This window comes from Clavelina lepadiformis, chromosome 8 (assembly GCF_947623445.1).
Source record: "Clavelina lepadiformis chromosome 8, kaClaLepa1.1, whole genome shotgun sequence".
Lineage (NCBI taxonomy): Eukaryota > Metazoa > Chordata > Ascidiacea > Aplousobranchia > Clavelinidae > Clavelina > Clavelina lepadiformis.
The window spans coordinates 3,730,929-3,752,218 of NC_135247.1; the positions used below are offsets into that span (position 1 = coordinate 3,730,929).

The 21,290-nt window shown below is 37.8% G+C and overlaps 1 protein-coding gene across 1 annotated transcript; it reads right to left on the minus strand.

The window, feature by feature from the left end:
• Positions 1-4,414: 4,414 nt before the first annotated feature.
• LOC143468646 (tenascin-N-like) lies at positions 4,415-19,200 on the minus strand. The gene is made up of 49 exons (XM_076965975.1): positions 19,066-19,200; positions 18,711-18,877; positions 18,414-18,472; positions 18,174-18,279; positions 17,983-18,109; positions 17,743-17,872; positions 17,515-17,648; positions 17,177-17,282; positions 16,752-16,943; positions 16,215-16,349; positions 15,959-16,064; positions 15,686-15,839; positions 15,255-15,426; positions 15,004-15,141; positions 14,710-14,832; positions 14,494-14,642; positions 14,190-14,313; positions 13,943-14,074; positions 13,586-13,735; positions 13,233-13,385; positions 12,704-13,008; positions 12,296-12,526; positions 11,991-12,171; positions 11,766-11,924; positions 11,489-11,602; positions 11,213-11,345; positions 10,980-11,116; positions 10,739-10,905; positions 10,519-10,627; positions 10,317-10,428; positions 9,992-10,152; positions 9,793-9,910; positions 9,452-9,650; positions 9,136-9,295; positions 8,715-8,952; positions 8,406-8,530; positions 8,054-8,185; positions 7,760-7,900; positions 7,512-7,646; positions 7,235-7,369; positions 6,895-7,086; positions 6,673-6,762; positions 6,368-6,490; positions 5,997-6,143; positions 5,802-5,908; positions 5,562-5,697; positions 5,280-5,447; positions 5,022-5,188; positions 4,415-4,845 (listed from the first exon to the last, which is right to left on the minus strand). Exons 2-49 carry the CDS (start codon positions 18,875-18,877, stop codon positions 4,675-4,677), a joined length of 7,050 nt encoding a protein of 2,349 aa, XP_076822090.1. The 5' UTR covers positions 19,066-19,200; the 3' UTR covers positions 4,415-4,674.
• Positions 19,201-21,290: the final 2,090 nt, after the last annotated feature.

Sequence of the window (21,290 nt, forward strand, 5' to 3'; positions counted from 1 at the left end):
TCTGTTTGTTATTTCAGTATAAATGTCAACTTTTATAAAACGTTCTGCTTCATCTTCTTCTCAACATACCTTCTTCGTTCTCATGGTATGTTTTCGGCTGATAATCAAATTATGAAAATATGTGTAAGTTACTCTCGACCATTATTACTGTAATTTTTCTTATGGATACTATTTACAGTATAAATCTTTGCACCCAAAATATATCGTAAATACAACGAAAGTTTAACATCAAAGAGTAAAATAAATGCTTCCTCACGTCTTCTACTTTGCGTAGTGTATTCTGACAGCTGATAGCTAAACGCATGAAAATGTTAAACTATAATCCTTGCATGTAGCGGAACTGTACTGACGAAGAATAAGACATTTTATGGAGGAAGTGTATTAACAAATGTGGTATATGACGGTGAATTTCATCTTATATGAGAAATAGTCTACCACACAAAATATTTTACAGTAAAGATGATGTACGTCATACTGAGCTTTGTCTTCATTATGCTGACATCGGCTAGCAACCTCATTGATGAGATTAATATTTTCTTAATCACTGAGACTCCATATGTCCTAACTTCATAAATACGACCAAACGTCGAAACGACTAAAATCCGAGTCGTTTAAGTCTTTTCTTAGGAAGAGACTCGAGTCGAGTCAAGTCAAATCTTTAGAAAACGTGACTCGCGTCGGACTGGAATCGAGTCACTGACTCGAGTCATTACGACTTTGGTAGTAAGGCTTTTTGTTGATGGTTTCTTTGTAGCGCAGTTCATGTGGAAAAATGGAACGACGTACAAAAAAAAACAAAGAAGATGAAACGAAGCTTTTAGTCTTTTATGTTTTGCAAAAACTCGTTACACAATTTGAATTTATACTACAAGCATATATATATATATATATATCTATATACATATGTAATCTATACATATTCAGTGTCAGATGAAATTTTTAGACTATGTTATTGCTCCAAGTGACACCAATGAAATCTTACAGTATGCACATGGAGTGGTAAACTTTCATCCAAAAATTTTGTTTCAATTGACCTGGTGATTAATTGTATGTAAAAATAGTTTTCTAGTTTTCTACAAGTTCATCATCACCTTTAAACGAATATCGAACTTAATAAAGTTTATATCTTTTCAATACTCTTTACGCTGATTCCGCGTGTTTACTATATAGTTAGCGCCGGCATCTTTCCTTCCTGTATGGATTGTGTAAATATGACATAACGTTTTTTTTTACCATTCCAAACGGCAAGATCTTTGTTGTTCGCTTTGCCACACATGTAACTATGAGCAGGCGTAATAACCAGTTTATACCTGTCTGTCTTCGCTTACTTATTTTAATCGGATTTCTGAAGTGGCAAGTTGTTAATGACGGACACGTTATTACCTGCTTAAGCCTAAAGGCTTATATCATCAGCAACCATATTGTCTAGTTTTGCAACGTTACGCTTGACTGCTGGACTAGTTGTTGGTGTTTTCATGCATTCGTCATCACAGAGCAGACTAGCAGGGTTTGAGAAAGATCATAATTTTAAAAAGCTTTTTTGTTAGGACCAGCATGCAACTGTCTTTTTTAGCTTTTACGTCTCGGTCTTTAAGCTGACTATACGAACACGACATGTAATTTATACCAACGTTCTCTCGATTTACAATAATTCCGTCTTGGCTTTGCGGTAAGTTTTCGGTTTATAAAAAAGTGACTTTTACTTTTTGTCAAGCAGCTTTTAAGACAAGTTATGTTGGTATGTTTTTATTTATGTCTATCTCGAAACCAGCAGTGTATTCCTAAAAATACTAACAGTGAGTTTACGTTGTCTGTATATTCATGATTTAGCAAAGCTTTAGCAAAACTTTACTCAAGTAGCCTATATACGAGTTTTCGGCTCAGTTATTATGCAAATTCCTCGTGTGAGTTTGTTATAGAGGCAGTTTTTGTTCTTGCCCGAGTCAAAAACGTAACTCTTTGTAGCAGTAGATAAGTTTAGATGAGACATGCGCAATCCACGACGGCCGACGGGCCACAGCATTATGGTACTTACGTCTTTTTTCGTGGTAGTTACGGCAAGTTTATGGAAAGAATATTGAAAGCAATCATATGACCGTAAACTTGGTAAGAGTCTGTTACAAAATCTCAAATCAGTACATTTAGTTTAAATATAATTCAATGAAATTTTGCATTTCGTGTTTGCGTGGGCCTCACTGTAATTTTTCCGCAATTTGCAAAAAAGGCTTTTTGCAACGGATTTGGCACGTGATTGCGTTGCGGCCGACCTAACTTTGAACAAAGTCAACTTGTTTTTTTAACCTATTTGCCCTTTACAGTTAATAAAATGTATACCACTGTCAAATGTGAAAGGTCGCGAAAAATTTTCATAAATCAAAATAGGAGAACTTTTGACGTCTTATGCCGAAGGACAAGATGCGCTGATTACGCTTGGGGAAAGACGTTAGCTTTGCTGATTTTATAATTGAAACATGAACTCTCTTACAGTTATTTTATAATGATAACTCTACAACTTGACATCTTATTCTCAATTAGGCTTCGTCTGTGTTAGATTCAGAACTTGCCTTGTGAAAAAATAAAGGTTTTTCCTGACGATGCCTTCGGTTAAAGAAGTTATCGATTTGATTTCTTATCTTGCCTACAGACACAGCATTATTATAGTGACTGGCGAAAATTCCAGGAAGTGTATTTATCAGGAGAAGCCGCTGAAAAAAACAGTTGCAGCGTTTGGTAAATTTGCTACAATATATTCATCCATGATGATTTTGAGACTTAACTGGCCAAAATTTTAATCAAACAACATTTAGGCAGGACCATGATGTGTACGACGGCAATTGGCACTTCAAATGTACTTTTTCTGTCTGAAATCCTGTACCGGTTCACAGACGAAAATAAGAAGAAGCTAGTGGAAAGCACAAAAAGGATATTACAAAATTACTGCGAAATCGACTGGGCGATGGTAGCAGCAAGAAAGAACATAAACCGACCCCTTAGGCACGAATTACTAAATAACTTGAAATATTTCATTGAATTTGAAGCGGATTCACTTTTTGTGAGCAATAACTCAAACGAAAGTGAAAGTGATTAACACTTTGATTACTTTCCTGCGTCAGCGACGTTTCAGTTTTTCTCAGTGTATGCCAACTTTTACGAAATGTGCTGCTTCATCACAATTTCAGTATATAGCTGGCTTATTGTGGCCCAATGGCGTAGCCAGAAAAAAATTTGGTCCCTTTCGCCCCCCCTGGCTACGCCTATGTTGTGGCCGTCCATTTCGGCTTGTTTTAAAACTGTGCAAATATGAACGCTGTAGCCTATCTTCGACTGTAAACTTTCAAGCAAATTTTTGCTGCTACAGTAAATACAGTATAGTATATAGGTGGCGCTTTGCGCCTCGGGGTTATCCTCAATTTCTTTAATTAAGTGGTAATTATCCAAGCGCGACAACGTGTCGAGTCCATGTGAACTGATTCAGGATCATTCTACTTGTGGTGTTGTGGAAAGCGGCCAGTTCTTTTATCTGGTACTTTTATTATATTATTTACATATTTTATCCGAGTCGATGATTGTTCGGAAATAAAACCTATAGGAAAACTTACCAAAATGGCGAGCACGGCAGGAACCTGTCTATCTGGCGGGGTATTTTAAAAGCGTTTACTTTATCCGATGCTGTGGTCTCTCTAAAATGAATTTTATGTGTCCGTCGCCAAAGTATCAGGTTAGTTCCGATTTTAACTCGTTTTTAAAGGAATTTCAATCGTTCTGTTTTAGTGTGGACGCCCCTGACGCAATAAAGAAACACGCTTTTCTAACAAACTTGCTTCGGCTCTTCTCTTCGACATGAAATACGGATAAGATTGCTTGTACATGATTTGGCTTACAATGATCTTATATCTAAAGCGAACGAAATAGCTGCATGCCCAATGTCTCGCGATGTTGCTCGGCAAGAACTTTTTAGTCGCATCCAAGGCCATGGTGAAACGGTAAAAAGTTTTGAGACCGAACCAATGCAAAGGGTCCAAATTTGTATACTGGGAGAGCTGCCGATCAGCCGTTAAGGAAACAGATCTATTCTCGTTGTATGATACAGGGATTACAAAACCTAGTACAATGCAAAAGCAGTATCATGATCTTTATCCTCGGACTGAAAAAATTCTTTCCTCGACTTAAGTTGGCGACGATTTTCTTCATCGCTCGAGTCCCGCTTACTAAGTGATAGCTGGTAAGCAAGTTCCGATTGTTACTCATTTTTTATTTTTTTTCTTGTATTGTCTGAATTTGTAACTGTTCACGAAGACTGCTGAACAGAAGCAAGCGTATAGTTATCGAACACACGCCGCACTCGGCATTGAACACCGACAGTATTATTGTAAGCCAACGCCCTAATCACTCGGCTACCGAGTGGACGACAGGTTTGTTTATCATTTTTTGTGCGATAAATGAATTGATTCTTTACTCTTTAGATATAATTAATGAGTTAACGATAACATTGTACATCAACGTATTTACAATTCCGTCATTTTTAATAGACAAAAGACTCGATTTGGATTTATTTATCACAATAACCAATAGGATGCACCTTGTTGCAAAACAAATCTAAATTCTGAAACAAAAAGTTGTCAAACAAGTCCCGGTGCACTTCTGACTACGCTTTTTGATCAGTTTTAGTTCATCTTAATAACCACGGATTACTCTTCTTTGCCTCCAGTGTTTGCGGCTACGTCTCTGTCTTGTTTGTTGTCTCTTCCTGCTCCTCCAGAATGCCTGATGTCTATGCGGACGCATTTTCATCTCAACGAACTGGATTGATCGAGTGAAGCCTCCCCAGGTGTGCCAGTTGACTCCCTGGTGATAAGAAAACAACTAGTTATAAACTAAGTTTTAGTCAGTGTTTTATCACAACCTCGATGTGGTAATCAACACGCAAGTAAACACCGGAAAATAGATATAAAATATTAATAAGCGCTTTATTTCATTCGCGTAAATTTACCAAAGCGCCAAATTTTACTCGTAATACTCACCTTGCTGTGTTTTGTGTTGTTGTATTGGCCGTTTAAGTTTGAACGGTGACAATTGCGGAACCACCAACCACCACCATATTCCTTAGCACAATTTCGGTTAGATGAGTTGTCGTTATCTAGATCTTTTGTTGAAAATCGCATCCCAATATGATAGGTAAGGGAATCACCTGCAGATTGGCCATAATCTCAACCTATCTTACATCCTCTACAAGTTCAAATTACAAACATGCAAATTGCTGTCGTTAATTGGCATCATACCAGCTGTACCGACGTAGTCAGTTGCATTAAGAATGAAGCCAGAAATCTCGCCTGACACTGTAAAGTTTTTGTAACTTGCAAAAGCTGACATCTCTTCGTGTCGAAAGTCTATCCGTAATTCCTGCCGTTCACCACCGTTCATTGTCAATTCGTTCAAAATGTGTAAACCTGCCAATAAGAAGACACAGTGTGCAATAGCCTACACGCTGGTTTAATGTCAAGTTTGCGAGTCTTAGCTACACTATACAAATAGAGTGGTACGCGTTGTCACTATCAAATCACCGATCCAAAAGTTGCCAGTAGGGTTTCCGAACCCATCCACGTAATCGTTCCAATTTCTGTCGAAGTCAACATCATTTCCATTTCTTCTTTGGATAATGGTCCATCCTCCGCCGTCGAGCTCAAGATCACAGAATACCTGCCCATATATGGCAAAAATATTGTTGTGACACGGTTTGAAAGAGTGTAGAAGCATTAGTCTATTTGTAAAACCTCCATCAATTCAACATTTATTCCATTTACGTTTTTAATGCGAGCATCTCCTATATGAATGTCATAGATGCCGCTTTCCAGTTCTCCGTTTAATAAAACTTGAAAGCAATTTTTTGGTCTTGGAAATGGAACTTTCCCTAAACCGACAGAAGTATTAAGCCTATAGAAAGGTGACACAAAACAAAGTATTTAAATAATATTAAATAGCCGCGTTAACTATTGCACCTGTTTTGAAATGTACCACTGACGGTTCACTTCTTTCTTTCTCGCTCCTTGCGATCACTTGAACCGAGTAAGGCGTGTTAGGCTGGAGATGACGCAACCAAATGTGGTTCTGATACTGGGTCAAGTTGTAAGTTCGACTGAATGCGCCTGAAAAGATGTGGGAGAAACAACAACATTGATATCTGAAGCTGGGTATAAAAGAGTTTGTAGTTGTAACAATTAAGTTGTCTTTGGAGTTACAAAAGCAGCAGAACGTAAACTACAAGCCAATTAATAATTAATAATTAAGACAATTATTGGTTTTATATGGAAATATGATTTAAATGAGGAATTTGATAAATTATCGGAAAATGCAGTAAACGTTTTTTCACCCAGCGTGGTAAACAGCTTTACTTGGTAAGCTGTTACGTCATCAGCTTGTGAAAGCGCCCAGGTTAAGTTTGCTGAACGACGAGCAATAACTGATGTACGGACTTTCGAAGGAGGATCAAGTTCTGTAAAATTATCCCGATGAAAATATCTTTCATTCAAATGACATTTAAAACAATGCAGTTAACTATTTTGCTGAAGAATAACTTCATTTAATAATAATTTTTATTTAATTTTATGTTTTATTTGATTAACTTTAACTGATTCTGATCTTTTTTTAAAAACATGTACTTTGTTAAAAGTTCACCTGTTTGGGCGTACGCCTTCACCGAACGACTTGCTTGGCCTTTTTTTAATGCGACAACTTCAAAAACATACTTGGTACCGGGGAAGAGTCCTGCAATCGACACACACATCCTAATACCGTTATGTAGAGTATTGTATCAAGCAATTTGTTTATGTACATGGAGTAGAACTAGTGACTAAAGTTTAACAGTGTGTTACTTGTTGTCATATGCTAATATTTTACCGGTAATATTGGCAGTTGTGGTGTTTGAGCCTTTCAATTGAAGTATTTGTAAATCATGTTTTTCTTTAAAATCCATCTTTGGATTGTATTCGACTCTGTATTCGTCGACCTCAACTGGAAGTGGATCCCATGAAATTTCAATGCTTCGAGTCGTTACAGATTGCACTCGAGTGTTGACTGGCGGTCTCAACACTAACCAGGTTAAAATATTTAAGAGTTAGGCTATAGCATGTAAGTTTGGTGATAACAAATTTACTAAAGGATTTTAAAAGCCCAAAATATGCCAAATAAACATGAGAGGATCGTAAAAGAGTGGAGAATAAATGAAAGTGATGCTAACATGTTGACACTTGTCTTGAAACAGCGCTACTTGATTTTTGTTTCCCTATGGCGGTAACTCTGACATCATAGGTGGTACCGCTTGAAAGATATTCAAGAGTCATTTCAGTTACATTTCCAAAATGAGTTGCCATTCCTTAAAATAAAAAATTAAGGCCATAGAATATATAGATACACCAGATTAACTCCAAGGTTATCGCTCTGGCATTGAACTGTCGTCAATTATTAAGGCCCTGATTAATGCTTGAGTTTTAGTGCCCTGATGTACGAATGTTTACTTGGTGGTTGGTTTTCTGTGGCGTAGATGATCCTGTAGTACTGAGCTCTGTCCGATGTCTTGTCCCATTTTACTAGCAAGGTCGTTTCTTCTATTTCAGCAAAACGAAGATGGGCAGGGCGTGGAACAAAATATCCTGCAAAAAGCAACCGAAATACAACTTTTAGCTATTTTGTTGTTTCCCTTCATTTTTAATCAACAACACGAAAATCTCGACCAACTACGAATTTTAACATTATGTACAGATACCTGTTGTAAATGACGTGTGTGCTTCTGCGCTTGTTTTTAGTCTTTTATGTGACGTCATTGTTACGTAATATAAGGTGCCCGGTTGTAGACCAATCAGCTCATAGCTAGTTTCGACCCCAATAAAGACATAACTTCCGTTTTCTGAACAACACATTCTTTTTGCAATATATATTCAGATTTTCAATTGATAAAATGATAAAATGATAAAACTTATTTTTTGTTTTTCATAACGACTTTTATCGAGACGAAGATTCCAGCAAAGAATTCGTGGTAAACATATCTAGAAAGTGTAACCTGATTGGTCACTTGATGTATACTTCAGAGCAATTTTGTCAAAGTCTTGCACAGGAACCTTCCAGCTTAGTTTAGCGCCCGTCTCCCCCATCAACATAACCATGATATTATAGGGGGGTTCCAGACGGTCATCTACAAGGAAAGGTTACAGTTGAAGTTTTCATAACTGCCCCGTAATTTTGAATTTACTGAAGATTTGACTATCAAAATCACCGGATACTATAATAGCTGTCACCATATTAGGGGGAAGTATCAGGTTTATTACATCATATGCACGCGTCAATAAATTTCTAAAAAAATAATCCCAGTATCTTTCTTAAACTTACTGTGCTAGTTAAATCAGTTTCCGCACCTGTTTGAAAATGAGCAAATGACTCTTCACTTCTCTTGCCCTTTCTTCTCGCTATCACGGAGATTCCGTATCTCGATCCGGGTGTGAGGTTGTTCACACTGACTTGAGTTGATGGATTCGACACACTAAACCACAAATGAAAACCGTTGGTGTTTTTTACAAAATATACGTAGGCCTATGTTTCTGGGAATAGTATATTGCCAACAAGGTTTGTGGAAAAAAGTAATTGGCAAAGAATCAATAGCGAAGTAACAATAACAATTGCTTTCACTGGTCATTTGTAGTTATTGTAACGTGCAATCAACGTACGTGAAGTTTCTCGTGTTTGACCCATTCTCCTGCAGTATGACGTCATATCCGTCAACATCTGGGGTTTGGGTTTTCCAAGCTACGGTGACCCCCGTTTGATTGACTTGAATAAAGGATACGTTTGTGGGTGGCAGGAGAGGGTGAAGAGTTTTCACACTGATTGAAGCCGCGTCACTGCTGTCTGTTCCCCATCTGAACGAATGAATGTCAATGGTATACGTGGTGCACGGTTTGAGATCTGTATTGTCAGGAATAATAAAAAACATGATCTTATGTCTTGGATTTTTAGCTCTAGCTTTAGGAATAAACAACACAGACTTCTTTCTATGCTAATTAATGTAAATGTCAAGTCAGGTTAAGAAATTGCTATTGTCTGTTGGACGAGAAGGTAAAATGTTCTTGGCAAGTGTTTGTTTCCTACCGGCCATGACAAGACGAGTCGTGTCTTTATCTGCGGAGACAACCTTGCTGCCTTCAAAGCCTTCTTCTTCTTTGGAATATGTCACGTGGTACTCTTCAACCAAATCCGATTTCTGCGTCAACCAGCTCAGGCTAATAGTGGTTTCGTGGATGTCTTCCACCTGTCAGTCAAATAGAAATAGGGCTTAATAGAAATACGTCACACCATGAAATTACGTCAGACCAATTAAGCAGCTGTTGTGTACTGTATATTGGAGGCATATTTATAAATGCAATCGAAATGCCTTCACAACTTAATAATGGACAGGAATTTTTACCTTAATTTTATTAGGTGGGGTCAGTGGTTGAGCCGTTAAAAAACGCTGCGTCACTGGCGGGAAACTTTCTCTGTCGCGACGTTCTGTGACCACTGATACATAATAGAGTGTGGCCGGTCGGAGTTTCATCAGCATTGAAGACGTCATTTTTCTTCCCAAAATGGAATGAACTACTTCCCTGGTGCTTCCCCCTACAGGCCTGATGGATCACAAGCGAAACAAAGTTAACAACAGCAATGTTTGAAGCGAAAGCATTAAACATATTTCTTCTAAACATATTAAACATATTATGTTCTCAGATATCGGGCAAAACAGCCTAGACATGTCAGCAACACACTAACTTGTATCTTAGTGTGTATCCGGTAATAGTTTCGTCTGCCATCTCTTCCCAGCTTACGTCAGCAGAGGTGTCTCTGATATCACTGATATTCAGGGAAGCTGGAGACTCCAGTGCTGATGCTGTAGAAAAAGTTGATAAAGTTGTGAAACAGATCAAGGACTAAGTAACGTGACTGTTTTATTTTCTAAATGTCATCTTACCTGTAGTTGCTTTAATTTGCTTGGTTTTACTTTTAAAGTTTTCACGGAAAGGAGAAATTTTGATCGAGTACTGAGTATCTTGGATTAGACCTCGTATAACGTAAGAGTGCACATCAGATGAAACAACCGCCGTTGAATACTCTAGCATACTTTCGAGAGTTCTGCGTAAATAAAACGTCGCTTAAAGGGCATGCAAAATTAATAGTAAGTTACGCAAAGACCCCAACAGTAAAGATCAAAAGTTGAAGATGTTTGCCATGCAATGTGACACAGAATAAGTCGTTAAAATTGGCGTTTCCACTACAACTGGTGATTTATAACAAACCTGTGCTCAATTTTGTATCCGTCCAATGAGACATCTGGTGGTGACTTCCATCTCACAATAACCTGATGGTCGTCTAATGCTTGGGCAACAGCTGATCTTACCGGAAGAATCGCTAAGCAATATATGTACCCACATTACTACGATATCGTATAAAGCTTAACTAATTTATTTGTTTTAGCAGATTTTTGCTAAAACTTCCTACTTGTTGCAACGGTAATCACGCGGCTTTCCCCTAAACTGAAAAAGTTCTTCGAGTAAACGCTGATCGTGTATTTCCTTGCCGGCTTCAAGTCTCGAAGTGTAACTTGCGTCTAAGAATCCAAATATATAAGGTTGAATACGTAAGTCAAGTTGACTTCTGTAAGAGTTTGTACTTAATTATATGACAGAAAAAAAATGCGTTATCTTGGTATCTATCCTACCTCATTTGCGTGTAAATGAAGAGTTTTTGTATTAAGCAAGTTCTCTTTCAACCGATATTCAACTTGATAACCAGTGACCTCACCACCCTCGTCCGGAGCGACCCAGGTGAGGAGGATGTGATTTACTCCTTGCTTTGGAGACTTCAGCTGGATAACTGATCCCGGTACTAACGAGAAAGATAACTCTTGTGTTCAAAAACTGAAAACTGACGCTTGTTTTTTGGTCATGGTTGCTACTCACGTGTGGTTACAAAGACGATAGCCGGGGCGCTTTGCGACGAGTCACCAATGGCAACCACTTCCACTGTGTACTGTGTGGCTGGTTCCAGATCATGAATTGAACAGATGGTCACGCTGCCTTGTACAAGAATATCTTTTCTAGCAAAAGAGGATGCTGGCATTGCACTTACTGGCGTAGTTTTTTGTTTTGTCAGCTTTGTGCGTTGCAGTAGTTAATTACTTCTTCCAACTTACTTGTTTTCTTCTACGTTTGTTCTATAGTAAGTAACGACATAGTTTGAAACGACGGTGAGACTTCCTCGCCATTGAACCGTCATCGAAGAGTCAGAGATTATTACAGACATCAATTCTCTTGGAGGATCCAATCCTGAAAAAATAGAAATATAAAGAGAAATTCACAAAGTACAAAGGCACGAAACTTGTAATACTAGTAATTGTACGAGCAGGTGCCAAAATTACAAGTATATGCACAATAGTTTTTACAAACGTCTTTTTTCTTCAAGCACCTACTTGTTTTAATGTTTAGTTGAATAGGAATACTTCGCCTGTTTTGGTGGGTTGTATAAACACTGATCAAATAACCACAGCTTGGATCTAAGCCGGTAAACGTTGCCATCAGATTATCTACACAACAGACAAAGCGAGATGTAGTAGAAAGCTATGATGCCCAAGATTTGTATACCAAACTGCTCCATTGTAAGACTGCCTTTTTACAGGTATGGGAAAATATATCAAAAACCAACTTGAAAGTATAGAGACGTAATTAAGCAAACTGGTTAACGTTTACCAGAATCGACAGTCAACTTCAAAACTTTTTTCTTTTCTTTATTTTTCTCAACAGTGATGTAATAACCATCTACGTCATCACTGATAGAAGGTATCCATTCGACAGATATTGCGTCACATGTCACGTCGGTAGCATGAAGATACTCGACCGGCTCAATGACTGATTAAATTAGAGGAAAATTTAAAATTCCGATTGCGGATTTTTTATGGGTTCCCTAAAACTAACTTCTCAGATCAGTTGTGAAGACACTCGAGGCTGGCACGCTTGACCGCTTATGCATGACGGAAGTGACGTTGACCACATATGACGTATCATCGGTTAAACCTGACAGTGTCACATTGGTTTGGCTGAAAGGAATCTCCAGAGATACAACATCTTCGATTTGATACAGGTCTTGGAAAGACACCTGCATTGAGACGATAACACCAAGCCAAAGTAATTCTATGAAAATCCTGAAGAAGTAGTAATCATTAACTACACACCTTAAAAATAATACAAAGATATTGTACAAAGTAGACCTACTAACCCACCTGATAAGCATTAATTCTAGCTGATGGCGGAAACCAAGTAATGGTTGCATTTCTGTAAGTGACGTAGGCTACACTGACAGCTTGTGGCGGGTCTAGGGGGACTGTGAAATTGATGACGTTAGGCAAGCTTGGTGGTACATGGCCGTCATGTGATTTAGAAATAATCTTGATATTGTAAGTGACCCCGGGCGCCATGTTGGGCACTGTCAAAGCCGTGATGTCACGAGGTAACTGTAAAAATAAAAGTAATTTTCATTGTGTAAAGTGCAGTGTTATGATAGAAATCTATAAAAGCGTTTCAAAAATTATTTAACTTTTAAAATGGAAGACAAACTGATGTGAAAGTTATTCTACAGCTAATATTTTTCAACTTAAGTTTGTGACATTTTTGTCATTTTCCATTCGTACCCTGAAGTCTTTTTCTTGAGGTGGTTGTCCATGCGTTTCTTTGCCATGGACGGGAGTAATATTCACATGATAGATTCCCAAGATACTTGCATCACCAAACTCACGAACGGGATCCCATACAATCACGAGGTCGCCGTGAGACGGTGAAGATGCTGCGATCCTCTCAGGAGGCAAGAGAGCAGTGATAGCGATGATAGAGGAGGGAGCACTCTTCTTCAAACCTTGCTGGGCGACTACGCTGATATTATATTTGGTCGCTGGACATAGCCTATGGAACACGGCGCTGAGTTCACCGTCGCTGTCTTCTGAAATTTGAAAAGCAAACAAACTTATGTCTATGCATGACCCAAAGTAAAGGATTTCCAGCACACCTGTGTCTGAAAATACTTTAATAAAATCCCAACGTTTGACACCACTGTATAGGCATGTTTAATTACCGTACGGTTTTAATGTATAAATCCAGAGCTCTTACTGTCAATTATGATATAACTTTTTGTCAGCATTTATTCATGACATATATGAAATAGACCTGGTAACAGTTGAGCGTCTTGGACTTTTCCATTGTCAATGTTCGTACAAATCGCGATGTATTCGTCGATTTCTGTGATAGTTGAATTCCATCTGACGCAGACTGAAGTAGCCGTTGACGATAGAACTTGTAAATTACTTGGTCGTTGGACAGCTTTAACAACATTGCTAATTGTAATGCACTTACTTGAAACTCTTTGAACCGATCAAATAGAATTGGCGGAAGATGTTTCAACAACATTAGTTTTTACACGCCAAAACAGATAAACTTTGTTAAATTTGCAGAAACTTGTAACTCTAACAAACTTCCCTTTGGTCTGCTAAACCGTGAAATGGAAGACTCTGTTTTCTTACCCGTAGTTATTTTATGTGTGAGTGGCCCACTTAGCCTATATTCGTCCAACGAATAGACCTCAATAACGTATGTGTTTCCCGGCAAAAGGTTGGTAAAACTTGCTTGGTAGGTATCATCATCAAGTACTGTGTCCACCAATGAGGGGAGACCTGAAAACAAAATTTCAGAATATTATAAATTGTTTGAGGTGTTTTTTTGATTTTAAGTTAAATTCAACAAAGATTTTGAATAAAGGAAGTACATTAAGAAACTAAATAAATTCCTTAAAGAATCAAATTAAAGAAGTTCATAAACTTTTATCTTTGTAAAGAATACAGATCGACTTAAGGGTAAGTAACAGATAAGCAGATCATCACCTTTCTTAAGGTGACTTTCCAGGTAGACCACTACCCTAAACTTCCTTATTTTCGGGTTGGGAGAATCCCATCGAAAATGAGCCTCTGTAGCTAGTATTTTGCTTAAGGAAAAGTTGGTTGGAGGTTCAATTCCTAAGCAAATTTTTTAATATCTCAAAAGAAGTTCATTTATGTAATTTATGAATGTAATCTGCTTGACGACTGAACGACCGCTTTTTTGTGATGCTTACACAACGCTGCTGTTTACCTGTTAACAAAACACCATTTAGTGGTAAACTTTGCAAGTTCTTGCGGAAAGTAGACACTGAGACATTGTATTTGGAATCTGGTGTCAATCCTTCCACACTAAAGCGATTTTCGCTTCCAGAAACCTTGAAAAAGGGCTTTGAAATCTGCTGCACTAAATTATAATCACAAGCAAACACGCTTTTGGGTATAAAATGCCCTAAAACAAAAATGTCGTATGCTTTTTTTACAACAAAAATTATGAGTATTTGCATTCCTGTATTTGTGTTTCTACCAATGAAACCAACTCTGAAACCTCTGTTTACCTCTCCAGTAAGTATAGACGCCCCATCCCCATCATATAACGCGACACTTATGCGATAACCTTCGGCTCTTGCCCTTGATTTCTTCCACTGCGCAGTGGCCGAAGATGACGTAACTTTCAGAAACTGTAAGTCTTGCGCAGGATCAAGAGCTAACAAGAACAAATTACGTCATGACTTCTCAACAACGTTTTATGAAAACGTAGCAGACATACTCACACGTTGTAAAATTAATACGAACAGGGACACTGTAGTCGACTTCTTGAACGGCATAGAGGGACACTGAGTAAAACTCCCCCGGATACAAGTCGCTGATGAGAACGGATGTTTTGTTGGGCAAGACTGAAAAGAAAAACGCAGTCAAATGTTTCCAAACTTTAACTTTTCCGAGAGGTTTAAATGACATTTACAGGCAGAGAAAATAATGGAACGCTTATGAAGAATAAAGATAAAAATAACGAGTGACAAGAAAGGAAATAAAACAAGACATCCAAAGCATTAATAGATTCTCACCACTGAACTCTGCTCCACCTTCCTTGCAGCTGCATACAATCTTATAATGATCGATCGGAGCCTTCGGCGGACTCCAAGAGACCTCTGCAAAGGTGTCTCCGATACGAAGCCATCCAAGTTTGGTAGGAGCGTCAACGGCTGGGTAAGAAGAAAAGAAGCTGACGTTATGCAGTAAAAAAATAAAATAAATAAAAATAACATTTATATCAAACGAAGTGGCATTAATTTGTACATGCATGGGTTTTCATTACCAGTTTTCACCGACGCTGTTAAAGGGGCACTCAGCTCGTCTTCAATCATGGCATAAACATAGACAGAATATTGTATTCCACTGTCCAAGTCACGAATTGTCAACTTCGTCACATTGGGTCCGACCGTCTGATATACTGCATTTGCTGTGCCACTCATGGGTATGCAATTTACCTTTAAAGTAAATTAATATAGAGTTAACTATAAAGCAGTTTACCATGATTTAACCATGTTCAAATGCCTTCTTAGAAAGCTTGGAAACGTTTTATTACGTTTTACGGCATACATTTAAACAGTTAACACATTCCAAAATTAGGTCTATGTTGCTTTGACGAAAAGATGCAGAGAGATGTTCTTCAAAAGCGATTTTCCTATTTTTTCCACTTGATCTCAAATATGAATCCTCCGAGCAATGATTAATAAGTTCTCTTACCTGATTCCCCGTAAGACCCGTTGAGGTTTGCCTCCAGCTTACATCGATTGAATTTGGTTGAATATTATTGACAGTCAGTCCCGAAGGTCGGCGTACAACTGCGCAATTTGCGCCATCCCATCCTTCATTGCACTCACATTTGCTCGCAACACAGCTAAATATTAATATTTTTGATTACATTGAGCTGGAAGAAAATAGCAAACAGTAACGTCCCAAACTTTTTAGGTCAGACTAGAAGTTCTGACTTAACTTAAGTGTAAGCTTTGGACATACCTGCCGTGGAAAGAACATTCATCGGGACATTGTTGTTGTTGAGAACAATCCTTTCCAGCCCAACCATCCTCACAAACGCAACTTCCGCTTTCACATTTTCCGGTACCTGGTTATAAAAGTGATTCTGGGACATTTTTAGCTAAATCTTAAAGTTGTTATCACATATGTAGGCGTCCCGCTATTTTCAAAGCTCGAATACTTGTAGTACAAAGGAGACAAATTTGTGAATTCTCTATCTGGGTAGGCATTAAAGTACCAGAGCAGTCACTGGGACAATTTAATTGACTGCAATCCTCTCCAATCCACTTTGTACCGCAAATACACATTCCATTCCGACATTTTCCATTCGATGAACAATCATTCGGACATTTTCGTTTGTTGCAAGCTTTTCCTAAAGCAATATGAAACTTAAGCCTGCACAAATTCATAAATTCTTACACTGGCTAAGCAAAATTTTGCGTGCAGAATCGATGCGAACAGTAGTATGTAAATATTCAACATAATTCTCAGTTGGAACGAAATGGTCAATACATTGGTAAAAATCGTTGCAGGAAACCTTTCGTTTCTTCCTGAATACATTCTGAGTATGCAGCAATGTATAGAAATAAAGTGGCTACTTTCTTTTGGAAGTATAATGAATAAGAAATATCATTTCTCGAAGATGTACAGTACATAGATGCTGTCACAATATTATATTACCCTATTAGCAAGCACCTGTTACTGAGACCATGCTCAATACTCTAGCGTATGTCGAAAAAATATTTTAAGAGTTTAGCTAATTGCTACACCTTACCTTGCCAATGCTCAAAACACTGGCAAAGACCCTTCACACACACCCCCTGACCAGAGCAGTCTCTCGGACATCGCCGTTTGGAGCAAGAGACACCAATCCAAGTGCCTTCGCAACTACACGTTCCTGTTGTTACGTCACACTTTCCATGCCCGCTGCAGCTATTTGGGCATGACAGACTTTCGCAAAACAATCCTGTAAATAATCGACGTTTTTGATTCAATGGATAGCTTTGCTTTGAACGTTTTGCCTTGTAGAGTAAATCTTTTGCACAGTCAAATGTTCCACTTAATTAAACTTCAAACCGGTTGTAGGACATGCATGATATGCGAGTTTTACTGTTCATTTGCTGTACTTGCCATGCAAAAAGATTTTAATGGAATGCTCCATAGTCTATGCGTCTAGACTCTAGACGGTTGGATACTTGCCTTCGTATCCTTTGAAACAGCTGCAGACGCCGTTGTTACATCGACCATTACCATGACAACCATTCTGACAAGCAATTCTTGAACAATCTGATCCAACCCATTGTCCCTGCATTTTAGAAGATTGCAAGTTACGTTATTGGCCGCATCTGTAAGCGAAACCCCTACAGCTAAAACTATAATATTAATAAAAGCCGTCTGATTATTACCTCACAGTACGCCCGAACAAAGTTTATCATTCAACGCTTGGACAAATGGTTTGCAAATGTAAAATTTTTGAGTTAATTTAAACAATTCATTTCTAACGAAAATAAACAAATCTTAAAGACACTTTATATTACCCAACATCTGCACTTTCCATGTTTGTTACAAGTTCCATGTCCTGAACACGCGTTGAGACACCTCGAGTTTGAACAATCGTTCCCGTCGAAACCTCGTTTGCAGTTGCACAGGCCATCGGTGCATTTTCCATTGCCTGTGCACAGCATTAATTGTTTATAGCAAACTAATTACAATACTTTGTTTTAATCAGTTATATTGTTTCTGATAAATACTTTGACCCAACTTACTCGAACAATTGTTTGGACAAGCCTCTCGCTTTTGTATCCAAGGAGAAGTTTGCAGTGAACTGTCAATGACGTCTAACGTTGCCAAATCATCTGAGTATGTCTTACGGCATGCGCTTAAGTCTGACCGTTTCTGAACATTCACAACATTGATAAAATACGTTATCCGCAGTAATGTTGCCTATGTTTTGTTTATCATAACGATGACATGTATCACCTGCACATTTAACCAAATTATTTTACCTCCCAAAGACTTTCCAACACTTTCAGCCTTCGAACAAGCTTCTTTTCTAAACTAGATACGGCCGACCGTAATGCCTTGTTTTGTTGTTTTAGCTTCTGAAGGTCCCCTTCATCATCACAAGAGCATCTGCAGAAAACAATTTAGGTATAAAACTCTACATGGCGGACCCGAAAGAGATTAAATAAGGTACCTTTTCTCCAACAAACCGACTCCCCGACTAAACCTGAAACGTTTTCCATACGGTTTTCCATATTCGTCAGTGTCGTCAGCTGACGGCGTGACATATCCTTTTATCGCTGAATCGAGAAAGCAGCGATATTGTTAATACTTTTTGTCCACAGTAATTGCGACAAATAGGTCACCACAGTGTTTTCAGTTAAAAGAAATGATAGATACGACAATTTTATCAAAAAACACTATTCGTCTTTACCTGATCCGTACGCCGAGATTGACTCAAGATTCGGACATACGCATTTCGGTGATTGATCACTAGAGAAGATTAACTGGTTAATTTGGTTAATGAATTGGTTAATTTGGTTCAATACTTCAGTTCCAATATACCCTAATTAGCAGTAAGAACTAGTTCATTTACTCTTGATTGTTAAGCAAAACTTCGAAACCTATCGTTAACGTTAGTTTCAGTGTACGCTATTAACATTTAGTATTCCATTACTTTCAAAACGACCTGTTTGCTAGTTTAAGACTTATAGCCTAGGCTCAAACATACCTTTGCATCAGTTCCAAAACAGCGGGATACTTTGACTTACTTTGGAGAATATTAGACGCGCCCCAAAGAAGACGTTGAGAAAGTTTCTGCTGTTTTGCTACCACAGTACTCGACCATTGCGGGCAAATCAACAATATCCAGTTCAAGAAAAAGTACCACACAGACATCTAACACGATAAATTTATGGTGAAATAATGTAGGCCTATTGTGGTATTTTCATTCACTGTATAAACCTAATTTTTGTTTTAAAATTCTAGCCTTGATAACCATTTTCTGTTCAAAACTTCTTCGTAAGCGAACACAACGAATAACTTACTAAATAATTAAAACTGGCTCACAAGCTTATTATGCTAACCTTTCGGAGAGTTAGCACAAAAATGTGGCTTTCTGTTCCTCTTCTCGCTAATGCAATGGCGTTTTCACTTTTAACTTATTTTTCTTCTATTAAGTCAGCTTCGTGAATAATTTTGCTGGCAACTGGTGACTACAGTCTTCGCACTTTTTTCTCCAAACTTAACGAGGTGACGTTATAGTGACGTAACTCGTCGATCCGAGGTCAACTTCAGTTGTTTGTTGAGCTTCGAACTTCGCAGTTTTGCGTGATGCCAAAAGCTTGCATTAAGTTAGCATTTGTAACAACATCAAAGCCAACTTAGAAATGTCAGTTTAATCGGTATATAAAGAATTATGTAAATCTAGGTTAACAAGCAACTTGTGTGTTGTCTAATTTTCTTGTGTAAGTAATACGTGCGGGTGACTTGTTTGAACCGTATCGTCTATGCCCGGTCTAGTAGGCTCTCAGATGATAACGTGTTCAACATAGTATAAAAATTAAATTTTTCTAAAAATATTAATAGTTGTTTGCATGCTTATACCATATTCGTTACAGCTGTTGACACTTGACATTCACATCTACATCTACTATAAGCTACTTTCACTTCAGTAAACAAACTGCATGTCAGTTTATAGCAATATCATTCATGTGAAGCATGTGAACTACTAGACTTAAATATAGGATGTCTATTAGCATTACTTCAAATCGCTATAATCCAAACGATTACGAAAAACGTGGGGCTGGAAACCAGTGTTGCAAATATAATTTTTAATAACTAAATTTAATTAACTTAATTTTATGTACTTCAAACAGTTTAATCGAACACTTAACTATAAATCTAGTGCAGAAGTATTGTAACTAATAGTATTTAATATGAGGTTAACATCTAAAACCAAATATGGGATAATGTTAAATTAACCAATATTACTGCCGTATACAAAGTTTGAAACTTAAATTTTGACAATGAAGTTAAAAATGTGCTTGTGTTTCATTAAGTTCGTTACATTGGGATTACTCTAAGTAATTTAAATTGCTAATTAAACTTTAAACGTTCAAATTTTTGCTCTAAGTTTAGGCCGTATAATAATTTAAGTTTTTAGTTTTGACGTTTAGCAATTTTTTTGTAATTTATGTTTGGCAACATTGCTGAGAACTGTAGCTATCCAAGGCCCAGAAACAATCTTATTACTGGTGGTTATCACTGGGTGTTTTTATCAAATGTGGGACTGAACTTTTGTTAATTTTTGATTTGTGACAAACTGTCTCATACGATCTACCAGCATAACAGCATAATGAGCTGTGGTTTTCCGTGTCTCTAAGTTCAGGTGCATGGGTGCTAGAGTTGTTCAAAATCTTACAGATTAGGCTTCTTGTAGCGTAGGCCTTCAGAACGCAACTGAAAGCTTGAATGACTGAATATTCGACTGCCAAAATCAAAAATCGTACCGTTCCGCGTGCAAAAATATGCGACATTTTAGGCAGAAGCCATAGTGGAAGGTGTGGCATACCCACGCATGAGACTCATCAACGATTTGGCGTACGGCGCAAAAAGAACTTTAAACGTTCTGACGTTCACAACGATTTGTAATAAATAAACAAGGAAAAGATAGTTGCTTAAACGCCGATTTATAATACTGTGCTAGGTATATAGTCTGTACAACGAATGCTCAGTGCCTACCATCACACTAAAATTTGTGTAGTTGCACGCCGTATTGAAAAGTGTGGCTGCTGTGCGCACGCTCATCATCGCCGCATTATTGTTAACCACTCTAGATTTTTATATTTTGCTTGAAACGCTTTTCCTATTCTCGTTAGTAATTGGTTTGACTGCAAAGTATTGCAGTTTTTGCTAAGAAATCATGTGTTCAAAGATGCAATTTTTGCATGATGATGTGCACTAAAGTTTTTAGTTGTTTATTACAAATTTGTTCTCAAACAACCTAATGTGGCCTGAAATGTTAGATTTGTATGTTGATGGGTTTAGTGGGTGCAGATTCCCCGTTTTTGCAATGGATAATTGGCTTTACAACTGTACAAAGATTTATTTAGGCTTTCGCTAAGTTACTGTGAAATATAGGCATAAGTTGCTGCTAGTAGTCTGTATTTGCTAATTTTTGCTGTGAAGACATCCCATAATCATCTAAAAATGGCATACAAAGGGCAAAAAGTTCAGAAGGTCATGGTTCAGCCAATCAATCTAATCTTCCGTTATCTTCAAAACCGCTCTCGTGTTTCGATATGGGTTT

Excerpts from the sequence above, each read along its gene's own strand:
- LOC143468646 (XM_076965975.1), bottom strand. The coding sequence starts at position 18,877 with ATGTCTGTGTGGTACTTTTTCTTGAACTGGATATTGTTGATTTGCCCG. Across the intron at positions 15,142-15,254 it reads AACAGCGTCGGTGAAAACTG|CCGTTGACGCTCCTACCAAA; the intron begins GTAATGAAAACC and ends CTTCTTACCCAG. Across the intron at positions 10,429-10,518 it reads CGTGATTACCGTTGCAACAA|CGATTCTTCCGGTAAGATCA; the intron begins GTAGGAAGTTTT and ends TATATTGCTTAG.